Source organism: Lepisma saccharinum, chromosome 10 (genome assembly GCF_977018435.1).
Source record: "Lepisma saccharinum chromosome 10, izLepSacc3.1, whole genome shotgun sequence".
NCBI lineage: Eukaryota > Metazoa > Arthropoda > Insecta > Zygentoma > Lepismatidae > Lepisma > Lepisma saccharinum.
Window position 1 is genome coordinate 46257788 of NC_139238.1, and position 14693 is coordinate 46272480.

At 37.6% G+C, this 14693-nt stretch overlaps 2 protein-coding genes across 7 annotated transcripts in view; both read right to left on the reverse strand.

The window, feature by feature from the left end:
* Nucleotides 1–14693, reverse strand: part of Rim (Rab3 interacting molecule) — a 500966-nt gene that overhangs the window by 147700 nt on the left and 338573 nt on the right. For 4 of the 6 annotated variants that reach the window (XM_083129798.1, XM_083129799.1, XM_083129797.1 and 1 more), the window contains exon 4: nt 2047–2552. The exons of 1 other annotated variant lie outside the window; for it this stretch is intronic. In XM_083129798.1, coding sequence (XP_082985924.1) covers nt 2047–2552 — 506 coding nt within the window. Of the gene's footprint in view, nt 1–2046; nt 2553–3019; nt 3094–14693 lie in introns of all 6 variants that reach the window. One more of the 6 variants, XM_083129800.1, reaches the window with a different exon arrangement.
* Nucleotides 1–14693, reverse strand: part of botv (exostosin like glycosyltransferase 3) — a 607246-nt gene that overhangs the window by 96090 nt on the left and 496463 nt on the right. The window lies entirely within an intron of this gene.

Genomic DNA, 14693 nt, shown 5'->3' on the forward strand with positions numbered 1-14693 from the left:
GTCTGATGATTGATTTTCTTTGCATTAATCTATAAAAATATGCATCCGATATGAAACAAGTAATTTTTAAAAATATAAATAATTTTATGAATTTGAACCACTGGATATTAAATAAAAACACCCTGTTATCTTTTCAGTATTTGCTCCAGCACATAGATTTTGAAAGTGTTACAAAATAATTAAATAATTCACACTCAAATGTAATAGCTTATATTCCATAAAGACAAGTTTGTCCTAGTTTTCTAGCTTTTCAATGGTAACACATTCATACGGAATACATGTGTATTGGCATTTTTGTTATTTTACTCCAGTCTTCTAGTACTTGTGGATAATTGTAATGATGAGGATGAGAGATGATTAGATGAAAGGATACTCACAAAGAACACCCATACCCACACCAGAGCTCGAACCTGGGGAGTTCGAAGGTAAGATCAAAAGATTACCTCATGAGCCGCAACATGTTTGGCCACCGAGCATTGATAGATGCTCTCAACCATGTGAATGTGTTTGCCTTGAGAAAAATCTAGACTAGGTTGATTGCCTTCAAGAAATAAAAATAACCTGTGTGAATTATTTGGTTATATTGTAATAATTAGAAAGTTATAAGCAAAATTTTAAGATGACTGAAATGATTTGAAAAGTGAACTTAATCTTTATTGTGCAATAAGATTTTACATAATGAAGAAACCTAAAAGTCTTACGTTTTGCTCAACAGGTTCCTTGTTACCTCATTTAATAATCTCGCTTATTGTATTGTACAGTTATTACCATATTATATGTATGCTCACAATATAGTTAAAACATTAATCTATCAGGACTCTGAAAATTTGTGGTATGCGTATGGTGGTGCATGATTTGTCACATTTTATCATCTCATTAGAACTATACTATTGCAGTATCAGGTTGCACTTGTATAAGCAAATGTTTTACTTCATGGAAATTATGCTTCATGGCATACTGAGTACCGGATGTAATGAGTATGCAGGCTATGTTACAAAAGTTTCATCCCCCAACCCTTGAGAACATGTCTACCAATCCAGACACAGTGGCCCATGCAGGATGGAGCATGTACACACACTGTTGACCTTCTTGACTTCCTGCAGGAAGTATTTAGTCTCTGTGAAATATGAAATTAGCTCTCCGAGTATTATGAAGGTGGCAGAATAAACATTAATCCACATGGTTGTCTTCTGTGTGGTGTCTCGAACTGAAGGTGTACCAAAGAGACTCAGAACATGTATTGCTGCAACTTGTCGCCATGTGCTTCTTAAAGATTTGAGTCAAAATGTTGTTGCCATGTCATGAGCTATAATAGTGGTTTTCTAGAAAATTTCATCCCTTAGAGGTAACTTCCTAGGTTTTAGCGACCAATTTTATTACAATCTTGTCAAGAATAAATCCATTACTCTTAGAACAGATGATACTTTCATTTTGTGTATCATACTGCACATATATACACTATGAGACGTGAATGTAACTTAATGGATTACAAAGTACATACAAAATCTTGGAGTCGTTATAATTTTTTAAAATAAATGTCAGTACAATAACAATGTGTGCAAAATTTGTTCATGTCTTGTGGCTAAAAAAATATATATGCATATATATGAGAGCAAATATTACATCACTTAAAATTTTACAATGAAGAATACCAAGTATTTAATTTCTATCAAAATGCATTTTCTTTTCATTTTGCATTTAATTTAAAAAATAAAAATAACACTTGTGATTCACTGAAAACTAGCGAAAGGGGGAGACCATTCAAGTATATTTTTCAAAATTTAAACTGTACAGGAAACAATTTAGTCATAACACACACAAAAAAGTGCACTACTCACATTGTTTGGTCTTCAGAGGTTAAGACAGAATCGCATAATTTAAATATATTTTTTTTAATATACATTCAGTAAGATGCTGAAAATGTACGTCTTTTTTCAATTAGAAAAAAACAAACTTAAATGGCCCCTCCCTTGAATATTCTTGAAGGCACTGCAAAAGTTCTTCACTTAAAATTCTATTCTAACAGTTTCGGTTGTTAGGTGATACCTTCGGGCACTCTCCTCGGTTTGAATCTTCACTGGATGTAAATGTGCTACTTGTATCAATGCCGGAGTCCTTAGTTTGTGAGTCCTGAGAGCCTTGCCGGTCCCCATCCCACCGGCCACTTGTGATATTGCTTAACGTCATCCACTCCCCTTCAGTCTCCCGTAATGAGTCACCATCTTCGACCCAGTCATCTGAGTCAAAACGCACTGTTTTCTTTCTTCGCTCTGTGAAGCGTCTGTTATCACTTGACCTGGGATCACTAGTTTCTTCCCACAGTTCAGAATATTCTTTCCCAATGCGGTCACGAAAGGCAAAATAACGATCACGATATTCGTTCAGATCACGTGGAAATTTCTCTAGTTCTTTGCTCCCCCGTTCGTTTGGTCTATCTCGAGTATCGTCCCTTGGAGTTCTATTATACCTATGGTAGTGTCTCTCCCTATGGGAGTTGCGATGGTGATGATTTGAATGCTGACTGTGACGATGTCTCAAGTTTTCTACTTTCCCTAGTAGAGTCAATAATAAAAGAGGACATAAGACTGGTTCAACATTGCTACAACAATGCACAACATGAAATCAACAAAAAGAACCATCCCAAACTGAGTAAAAAACAAATGCAAAAAGTAGACTGTTAACAAAATGTTGTCAATGGAAGCTGAAAGCCAATTTGAAAGACAGAGAAGAAAAAAAAACATTCAGTTAGTTAACATTATTTGAAAAAAGACATCCATATTGAAACCTAGGAATAAATACATTACCAGTATGTTTGCACAACATGAGCACTGGACATAGAGGAGTCTACAATAGGGGGTATTTATTGTTCAAATTAACAACACAGATGCTATTTCACAAAGCTCAGCAGGAGATGGTTCTAGGAGACACATGAGGAGGCGGATGAAGAGTTCCCACTCCTAAAAGACACATGCAAAAGAGCATGACTGAAAATATCTGCAATCGGAACTTGATTTCTCACCGCTAAAAATTTCTTTATCTTTGCATCGAGAATTTCCTGTCTTTTCAACCTCTCGCCCAAGTTCTCTGGCTCCCCTAGAAGAGAAAAATCAGTAACAGTGGTGAAATAGTGGGAGCAACAACTTTTCTTTTCTTTTCTATTTTTGGTCGCAGTTTCAACAATAATATTTACTCGCGTAAAATCTCTTACTGGTGACTCCACACATCAAATATTGTTGATGGACCCCCTATTGACTGAAATTATTGCTCTGCATCAACGTAAAAAGTGCTTGTGTCCTTCGGCACTTTGTGAAATCTAGTTTCTTTTCGAGGTTGTATTGTGTGTCTCACACACAACATGTTTGCTATGTTACAAACACTGATTTATTCAATGTTACCACATTAAATGATATGTGGGAAAGCTCATTGCATAGATTTCTTTAAACCTTACAATGGATAACTAATTAAAGAAAACTTATAAGGGCATACTGCCATATATATATATTTAAAAAAAATCACCTATCCTATAAATTTCATGCAATGATCAAAATTTCAATAATTTCAATTTGCGATTTATGCAGAACACTTATAAAAATATCCCCATTTTACACGAGGCCTTAAAGTACCCAATGTATGCAACAACAAATTCAAAATTATTGTCGGATATGTATGTGGTATGTTAAGCCGCAAAAAAACAACTTCTTAATATGTTTTGGAATATTTTTTTCTACATTTAAACACATCAATGAAAGAGCTTTTGTTAGATCTGTCCGCCCTTGAATTTCGATTATTGTCAATTTATTGTTGATGAATCATTCAGAAGTAGTTTTCAGAAATTTTGGGGGAGCACTTGTGTTATGGAAGGTGGAGGAGATTCAACGAGGTTTCAAAATTGAAAAACACAGGGTTAAATTTTCTGCTACTTGTACAATTATCAGTCTGTTTTATACAATATTATATTTTAACTCAAAATATTACAGCATTAAACTATTAACTTGGGATATTAGCCTGATCACCATAGCATGTAAAGTTTGGGAGAGACACTTGCCTGCTTGCTTAACTACTCTCCCACTGTTGATAAGCCTGACACTTTTCTCTATAGCAAAATGTGTGAAATTTCATGTAAATCAAGGGTGGGCGGATGTATTATGATTCCAGAATAGTACCTTTGTTTTATCAATGTGAAAAATACATACTGCTTTACCAAGAAGAGGAAAACCCTAAGCAAGCAAAGAGAGCAAGGGTGATGCAATCAGTTGCTTCCCATGCAATCCTGCCCCATGTTGCAGAAATCTTCAGCATTCTTCAGCACATCGTCATCACCTTCATTCAATACCAAGTGTTTTTATCAGCATGAAGGGAAAACCGTAAACAGCAAAAACAAGGGAGTTTATATAACGGTTGTCCGAGAAGTCTTTGTATGAAAACAAATATTAACTGTATCCGCTATATGCAACATAGACATGAAGAAATGGTACCAAAATGTTCAGAAACCATTCAACCTCAGATGAAAGGGTGGAAGATGTCAGAGTGACTTTTGTGTGCAGTCCGAAGAAATCCGTGCGTATGGCCTCACGTGAATTACAGATGCCAAAAAGTTCTGATCATGATGTGTTACACAAATGTTTACTGTTTCGCGCATACAAAGTGCAAATCCTGCAGGCTTTGTTGCCCCATGACTGCAAACGTCGGTATAACATTGCGGTGAAAATGTTATCACGCATTGACGCTGATAATGGCTATCTAGAATGTGTTGCTTTTTCAGACGAGGTGGTCTTTCATGTCAGTGGTTTAGTGAATAGACACAACATGCGTATCTGGGGTAAAGAGCCCACTCATGAGGGAGGGAGTCGACCATGGGCAGCCTGAAGGTGAATGTTTGGTGCGTGCTGCTGCATGACAGAATAATCTGACCATTCTTTTTCTGTGAGGACACTGTAACATCTGGATTGTATCTCGACATGTTGCAATTGTTTGCTGTTCCTCAATTGTTAGAATACCACCAGATGTTATCTTTCAACAAGACGGTGCACCGCCACATTGGAGTCTGGATGTTTGTTCCTACATTTCCTGGAAAATGGATTGGTCAAGATGGACCGACAGCATGGCCTGCACGATCTCCAGACATAACCCCTTCAGATTTTTTTTCTATGGGATTATGCGAAAGACAATGTCTACAGAACTCCTGTATCCGATCTTGCAACTCTACAAGAACGGATAACCAAAGTCATCACATCAATCCCTCCTGTGATGTTGGCTAATGCATGGCGAGAAGTTGAATTTTGACTAGATGTACTCTGTGCTACCAAGGGTGCTCACGTGGAGATTTATTGATTTCTTTCCTATTGCCAATAAAACGTGAATAGTTTCCAAACATTTTGGTACCATTTTTTCATGTCTATGTTGCATATAGCGGATACAGTTACTTTTTGTTTTCATACAAAGACTTCTCGGACACCCGGTATAATGTTAAAATTTTGACAACATAGGGGCACTGAGGCACAAGCACAGGGGAACATTTTTGTCTGCGGTGAATATGAAAGGAGTAAATAAATGGCTGTGGTTCTTCTCTTCTTGATACAACCGCGCAAGTATAAATCATTATCTAATATACATGACAGGAGCTATATTGTATTTGGAGAATGTGTGCGGTCCATGCATTACTACCTTGTGTTGACTTAATATGCTCTACTACTCTCAGTGTGTCTGTCTTTCCTTCAATTGGTTAAACAAGTGGTCCTTTTATGATTTCATTTTGTAAGGAGAGTGGTAGGTTTTTTAGTGTCAGTTCTTATGTGACTCGATGGTTTTTATTTCAGTTATATTTTATTTTTGTCATTTTTGTCACTTTTCTGCCATTTACAGTAATAACAAGTTGCTGTAAGAATAAAATTAAAGTAAAAAGGTACACATGGCTTGTGAGAAAACCCAAATCCATTGTTATTCAGATGGCAGCTGTGCAGAAATCTTTCATGTAGGAATATAGTGCTAAAAGTCATACTGCTCAATGTAAGCACCATAATGAATTGTCGATTTGCTGTTTTAAGTCCACTTTATGCACAGACAGACTGATCGGGACTAAACCTAGAGTTTAAAGTGGGATCCTTTGGAACCACTATGCAAGGCGATGACAAGTTACCATAATGAGTTTGTTGTAACTTATATACAGTAATGACCTGTACAGTTATGTCAACATGCATGGTGCCCAAAAAAGAGTGTATCTTTTTCAAATATTTATTCTCATCCCCATTATGAGATATGAGCATGCATTCTACAACAAAAGGAAGATAATTCTTCCAAGTTTTGTTAACATACATTACAAAATTACAAGTTTACTTTCAACCAACCTCTGTGGAAAAGTGGTTATTCCTTCATGTCCACACTGAAGACCGAGCAAAGTGCTTACATTTTGGTTTAATGAGTGCCTGCACATGTTACACCTTGTGAGCCTTCAGATGCAAGTGCTTACAAAGCACATCCCATGCCGTAGAGTGGGACATTTCCAACTCACAGCTCAGTTTTCAAATCGCGTTCTGGGATTGCGCTGGAAGGCTTGCCAAACTCTATCCACTGCCTCCAGCAAACATGATGGGCAGCCAGTGCTTTTGTCTTAGAACAGGCTAACTTTCTCCAGAAATTGCAATACTAATGCTTAATGGAATTCTTATCGGGTTGGTGAAGTCCAAACTGATGCTGAAAATTTTGATCACAGATTCAGATATTCTTCAACACAAAACCCTTTCTGTTATTTCGTCAGCACCATTTTACACAAATAGTTTGCATGTACGCAGTGGGTAGTTCAAATGAAATTTCTGAAGTCTAGTTGCAATCAATGTCTCTCCGCACACTGGTTACTTAGAGCGAGAGAAGAAATATATAGAATCTTCTCTGGACATTCTGTATTTGGAGCAAAGATAGCAGGAACTAATAAATAGGAAAGGAACTATTTTTAAAAGTCATGTGGTTTTCTTTAAATCAGCGTTGTTGTTACAATGGATGAAGAACGATGCCCAAGCCAACCCCTGACATATGCAGGGGGGCAGCAATGGGGCTACAGCTCCTGGAAAACCAGAGTGGTAAATGCAAATTCCTCTTACAATGACCCCCCGATTGCCATTGTTGAGAGAAGAATGTTCTAAAAATACAAAACATCCTATTGTGTATACCATCCATCTAGAAAGCAACTATGTACTATTCACTTTTACAATTTCAGTCTCTCTCCCCCAAAAAATCCTGGGTATACCAGCGATACCAACCATCAGTGACAACACATTGAGTCCAGCATTCAATGTGCTTAGCCAATGAGGTGACTTACTTCAGTTGTATTTGAGATTGATTGATTGATTTTTTCGTGCCACTTTTGGCTAATTTGCGAAGACGGGGATGAGTCATGATATGATGAATGGACAATCACAAACATCCATGCCCAGGCCAGGATTCGAACCCAGGACCCCTGGCGTCGTAGCGTGATGTGCTAAGCACTTCCTCACGTGGGCCGGCTGGTTGGATTTGAGAGTATTGCTTTACAGTGTTCAGGATTGCTACATTTTTTTTTATTATGAAATTCCCTGACATTTCCAGGTTTTCCAGACCAAAAATGAAATTAGGCAAACTTAGTTAAAATTGTCATCCTCAAAATTGTCATGTTCTTGCAAAAAACGGCGTGGTTGGAAACACTGACCGAGGGTTACATCATCGAACGCACGCAGCATTTGGTTCACGTAGTAGAAGGACATAGAGGCAACAGCTTTCGTGCATCGGAGAGACATTAATCTTCAAAAATACATGATTTACCGGCGATATAAATTAAGCGATGGGAAAAAAACACTTCCACGACCTTTCAAAAGTGTACGGAAAGTCAGTTCTGTAAGTAATTTCTCCTGTAAAATTGAAGAATACTAAAATTTTACCAAATGATCATTCTTGAGTAGTTAACTCTTGATGTTTTCTACAATATGTGTCTGGAACCAGTGGCGTGTCAAGGATTTTTTTTAAAAAAAGGGGGTGGCTTACGTTGACATCTTTTCCTGCCTTTGACGTTCTTTCGGGGGGATAAGGGGGTGGTTATGACCGCCACGAGCCCTCCACCTGGGCACGCCACTGTCTGAAACGCCTTGGAAACTGACAGTTTTTATTTGGGGAAATAGTGTTCATATTTCGAGATTTTCATACTATCTGGAAATTCCGAATATTTTCCGACTTAGTCGGGAAGTGGCGAATTTTTCCCGCCCCGAACGTTCAGGATTTTAAAAATTTCACGTCTCAACCAAAAAATTTCCTTCCTGCACACCCACTGGCGTATACAGAAAGGAAGCTTAAAGGTCAAAGAACCTCCCGAAAAATTCAGAAAACAAAAGTTTCAAATGAAAGCGGTATAGAACTCGATATAAAGCATAATGGTAAATGCAAGCTTCCCTTAAAATGAACTCCGATTACCATTTTTATCTTTAAACGACTTTTAAAACGAAAGTTAAAAATGGTAATTACGAAAATTTTTATTGTGTATCCCACTTCCTCTAGAACGCAGCTATTAATGGCCACTTATACAATCCCAGCCCCCTCCGTAAAAAAAATCCCTGCGTACGGTAGTGTGCACACCCCTACAAAATAGATATACCTATATTTTCATGTCTTCAATGTTTTCTCAGTTACTGCTTCATTTATTCCTGTTCCATCAAAGAACAACATACATTTGATCATATTTCGATGTGTAAAGGCCCAAGAGGCGCCCTCCTACAAACAAAAAATATCAATTATCTAATTTTCCTTTTTATTATTGTAGCAATGCCGACAATAACGGTGCGTTCCTTAAAGCCAGGAAGAACAGTTTCAGTGTCAAGCCAGTGGAAAGGCCCTAAATCGCTACTTTCTTACCGACCTTTCTCCGCGGTGAGCTGTGCGCTCACAAACTTCGGGGTGTAGACAAACACACAAATGGAAAGAGGATACGTTGATGATTTGATTTACCGTAACTTGAAGTTGTTGCGTTTCTTTTCCTTCATAAGAAATGCATTGGGTTCTGAAAATACTTATTCATTATATTTTTCAAACATCGCGACTAGCTTAATAAGCACTATAATTGTGCTCGGCCTGTTGTGCTCTATCAATAAAAATAAAAATAAAATAAAATAATCAACTTGAAAAACATGAGGAGACATTCATACTCTCCGTCTCTTGTATAGTCGTTTTTTAGTAGCAGTGCCTATTCCTACGATATTGAAAAATATGCACAACAAGTGCGAAACTGTCCCTCGAAACGCACGGATCGAACGAAAATAACTGGCACCGTGAACAGTCAGCCGCAGTGTCTTTTTATGCAAGAACTTATGAACGGCCAGTGGCGTAGGGGCCACTCCCGCAACCTACGTAATGAAGGGGGTTAGGATGTTTATGGGCTCTGTTTTCTTTGTACTCTTGAAATTTTGTATAATGCCAGAAATTCAGAAGACTGTGTCACTTACATGGAAAAAATCGATTTAACGAAAGTCGCGTTTTTGTGTGATTGTCGATCCAGATTTATGGGAAGGAGGCTGAAAAGAGCCAGAAAATGAAAAGGTTTAATTTGAAATGCAACTTATATATATATATATATATATATATATATATATATATATATATTTATATCTGTGTGTGTGTGGCGGCCTCAATGCATGTAATTGTTTCTTTGGGTAAAAAATAACTTAATCTGGTTAAATATTGCTTAGGCAGCAATGCTACAATTCTAGCTAAAAATTGTTTGAGGTGATTACTGAATAGAAAAAGCTTTTCTTGTTGTTTTTATGTTGATGAACTTACAAGACTATGGGTGCCACAAAGAATTTCACGAATGCTTGTTTTTGTGTTATTTTTTTATTTTTTTTATTTGCTAAACAGGGGATTTATTTCCTTTTCAGTATACCACAATGTTTGGCAGACCTTCATATAGGGAAAAGGAGGGGGGTTGAATTTAGCCTCCAAATACAAAAGGGCCTCCACTGAAAAAGAAATTGCTTCAAAAGGATGACAAAATTTAAAAAGCAGACGTTTCACATGTGGTTAACATATAAATAATATAAGTTATAAATTGGTTGACTTAACTTCGCCTAAAATTTATAACTCAAATTGTATATAGGGGACCTCACTATGATGTTAGCCTGAGCATCCACATATACAAATCCGAGCTTGATGTCGGTGATAATAATTTGTGTATTCTACAATACACTGAGGCAAAGGGTACGTTAAATTCCGTCATTATTTCTATGTATTTGTGAAGTTCGTAAATAGATCACATACAATCTTGAATTGATTTTTCTTTCTCACTGAAGTTTTAGCGACATTCCACCGAACGAGATTTTCGGTGACAGTGTGTTACATATATTTTGACGTTGATCCATTTTACAAAAAGGTATTATTACCGAAATGTCTCATAAAGATGTATTCATTGGTATACCGAAAAGAAAGTCCATTGTTGCAGTCAGAGAATCGAGTTAACTTCTGCTCCATAACTCTGGCTCAAGACTAAATATTACTTTCTAGTAAACTCTACTGTCCTCACGATGCTAGGTCAACGCAGACAATTTGGCTGCGCCACGGAATTGAAGTAAAAGGTAACATCAACAATTTAAAATCTTCCAGTTATTTATGGAGAAATTCACAATTCCGATTAATTCGTAGAAGCTATTTTCCTCATATAAAAAATACCATGCGTGTGCATTCCAGAACAGCAAAGCCAGAAGAGCTGGACTACAGCATTGCAACTGCAAATCTTTTTGCTTTCACTTGGATTTTTTCTATAATGATTTCTGCCATCTCAAAACATTGAACTTTTAATCCTTTCAGTCGCAGTCCATTTTTTTAGATGAAAGCCCTTAGCACCATCGATTTGGCAAAATATGTGTATTTCGTCCAAGACACCGGGCCAAGGGGAAGGAGGACCTGAAAATGGAGTAAATGACCTTGAACCATCCAATAACAGGCCAGCTTCTATGCACGATACCATAGAATAGATACCTTTACACTCCAATCTGCAGGGGCTGAAATGCAGTCGCAGTACTATCAACAAGGTCTGCTACTGAATCTATCGTAGTCTTTCAAACTAAATATCTACGTGCAGGAAATTTTTGTACCGTATAATGCCATCACCAGCGTTGAGGCAAATCAGCGAATCATTTTCTAAAATTACAATTAAAAGCTTTGGAGCGAAGTGGACACACAAAACTATGATTTTTGACGGAAGAACAACTTATTATGCATGATGGTGATCGATTGGAAAATAACTTTTGCACACAAAGCAAAGGATATTTTTATCAAGAAATGACTAATGAGTTTTTGCAATGACAGAGAAAGGCCACCTTTTACCTTCAAATAGCCACTAAAGATCATTTTGAAGGAAGAAAGACATTAAGGATATTTTACTTTCTTAATTTTTCTGCAGATGCTTCTCGCCATTGAAAAATATATACACATATCTATAAGAAAATGTATGTGGGAAGGCAGGATAGAGTACAATTTTGGGGAGCATATCTTAATTTCCTATCCGTTGTAGCTCTAACCCTCTGGCGTCTTAATTGTATAGGTACGTTGAATTTTTCACTAAGGGTCCCCCATATTTTATCTGCTGTGGGGGAGGGGGTACAAAAATGCACTAGGCCGCCTGAGAGCCAATGGACACAGCTCGTTTAACGCGTTAAACTTGGGCGACTTTTAGAACGCGACCTTGAGCCTCCCCCAGGGGGCAGTAGTAACGCTGTCGCCATGTATAATAATAATAATAAAATGTTATTGTCATTAGGCCAAGTACAGCAATAGACAAAGTCAATAGTTAAGATATGCATATAATAGTGTGAAACCTATAGGCTATGCAAAGTCAATTAAATTATGTACCAAAACTAAATCATATATCTACTAGACATTCAAAAAACTCATTAATATCATAAAATGGGTGTAAAACTAACCAATTGCTGAAATCGTTTTTAAAACCCTGTAACGATTCATTATGCAAGTAGAATGGAAATTGGTTGAAAAGTTTTTGGCCAATTACTTCATAACTATTTAATGACTTAGACAATCTATGATGAGATAAGTAATGTTCTCTGTTATACCTTGTATTGTAATTATGTACATTTTGTTTATATTTCAATTCAGGCAACCTATTTTTAGTATAAATCAAAACAGAGTAAATATATAAATTTATTACAGTCATTATTTTGTAATGAATGTATGCCAGGTGTCCAAGGTTTGATCAACGGTGGAGGTACGTAGTGGTTGGGATCCCACTTTAAACTGTAGGTCTTAGTTTAGGGATTAGTTTCTCTGTGCATAAAGTGAAATCAACAGACAACAACTAAGAGGAGGCCACGCCCCTACTGTCCCCTCGCGGTTGCTCTAGCCTAAAATATGTGCCTCTTCGTATGCTTTTCACGTGTGAGGTGGCATAGTCCTACTTAGTAACAATACTCGTATATTAAAAGGTTCACCTCGCTAGACATTACTGTTGCTATTATTACGAAGGACTATTGTACTGTATAGTATGTTACATGTGCGGCAGTGTTCAGTTTTAAACAAAGAAACCTCGGAGACATGCGTACGATGTGTACAAACAATCAAGTAAGTGACGGATCGTAAACATACATTTGAAATTATCTCGCAAACGGTTCGTTTGAGACCCCACGTTTACTGAGACTTTTTCAGTACTACTATCGTATACTTTTCACAGTTTCAGTTTGCGCCACCACTTCTGATACACCCTGTATGTATAATGACTTATTGGTACAGAGATATTGAGAGTTTAAGTTTAATAAGTGTAAAATCATTATAAAAGTTTATTATGTTTAAAATCTAAAGCATTCATGCTTGTTATACGTTATACGCAGTAGCGGTGATTGGGTGCCAAAACTGGGTTGGCAAGGCTTAGCATTAAAGGCCATAGTGCGTGGATAAAAAGTGGGGGGCAACTGCCCCCCTATCCCTCCTAATTACTGCTATTGGTTATACGGACAAGATACAGAGATATAGTTATGTCTGTTAATGTGTGCCCGACCCTGTGGCCGAGTGGTTAGCATATCGCGCTGCGACGCCAAGGGTCCCGGGTTCAAATCCTGGTCGGGCTTGGTTGTTTGTGAATGTCTATTCATCAATTTCATCATTTCATCACTCATCCCCATCTTCGCAAATTAGCCAAAAGGCACAAAACGCGAAGTAAAATAAACTAAATCAATCAATCAATCTGTTAATGTGGTTACACATGTGTTATACGTTTACAAATTATACAATGAAGTTACTTTAATTTATAAAAAGTATGTTTTAATTAAGCAACGAAGAACAAATAATACATGTGCTTCTTCGATTAACGGAATGGATAATCTCAGCTCTGGGGCTCACCCAGCCTCCTATTGTATCTGGGAGCAACGCTATGGGGGAAAGGCGGCCGGAGCACGATGCTGATCACATCACTAAACTATAGCCGAGATCAAAAATGTATGTAACCCTACCTCCACATCCCCTATGTGCCTTTACGAAAACACGCAATGGACGCAATTGAAGACTAAAATTGGTAAACGCTGTAAGTGCCACAATAATTGAAATACCGTTTCCCACGTTAAACTGTGAAATGTGCCATGCTTTATAATGTGGTAAACGTGAAATGTGGCTTGTAGTCCTCTAAGTAGTTCAAAGGGCGCGTAAAGAGGTCACTAGTGTGCACGTTCTTACGGGCTGATGTGCGGAACGATGCGATTTCCCAACACTTTATCTATTGGCACTTACAACGTTTACCACTTTTAGTCCTCAATTTTACCCTTTGTAACCTAAAACAACGACCTCTTGCTCCACTGCGTGTTGCGCTCAAGCCTCAAGGGTCTACAATATATACACGTATGTGAATTGCTTTGTTCAGTACGCTACGTACGAACAAGCGCGCCAAATGTATGATAAAACATTCCTATGATCAGAGATAGTAAGGTTGGAAATGCTGTATCAAAACAGCTTGCACAAGTCGTGTTTCCAAACACGCACATTGTACTGAGTAGAAACCACGAAAGTGGCTCCCCCCAAGTTGCACATTGGAGTATTGATCAAGAGGCAGGGTAGGAACGTGACCTCATAAGGTCTTTATCTGCAATCAGATCCTGTGCCGAGGTATCTTTATAACGTAGGTTCTTTATGGGGTCAACAGCACCGAAATGGGACTAAAAATAACATTATATCGCGGCACGGCAGGGCAACCTATGGCTAAATTAAAACTTGTTGGCAGGTTAGTTACGTTACGCAGTCAAACGTTAACAACAGTAGAAAACTGGAACCGGAAGTCATTATTTTTTGGACTGCACATGCAACGTTTGGATCTCTGAGCAATAGCATTTTACTTTCCGACAGTAGTTCAACCAAGATGAATATATATACCTGATTTGTTTGCTGACATAGTTTCATGGTGATCGACAAACCGTCAAACTTGAAGGGGTGGGAATTTTTAGCTGGCAAGCAAATTTTTAAGATTCCTTTCTTGATACACTGTAAAATGTTGGCTGGTGAAATGACAGTGACTATTTTTTTAAGTATTAACAACTGTTCATAGTTAATGATAATTGAAGACTAAAATTGGTAAACGCTGCAAGTGCCACAATAATTCAAACACTGATTTCCACGTTAAACTGTGAAATGTGCCATGCTTTATAATGTGGTAAACGTGAAATGTGGCTGGTATCCCTCTAAATAGTTCA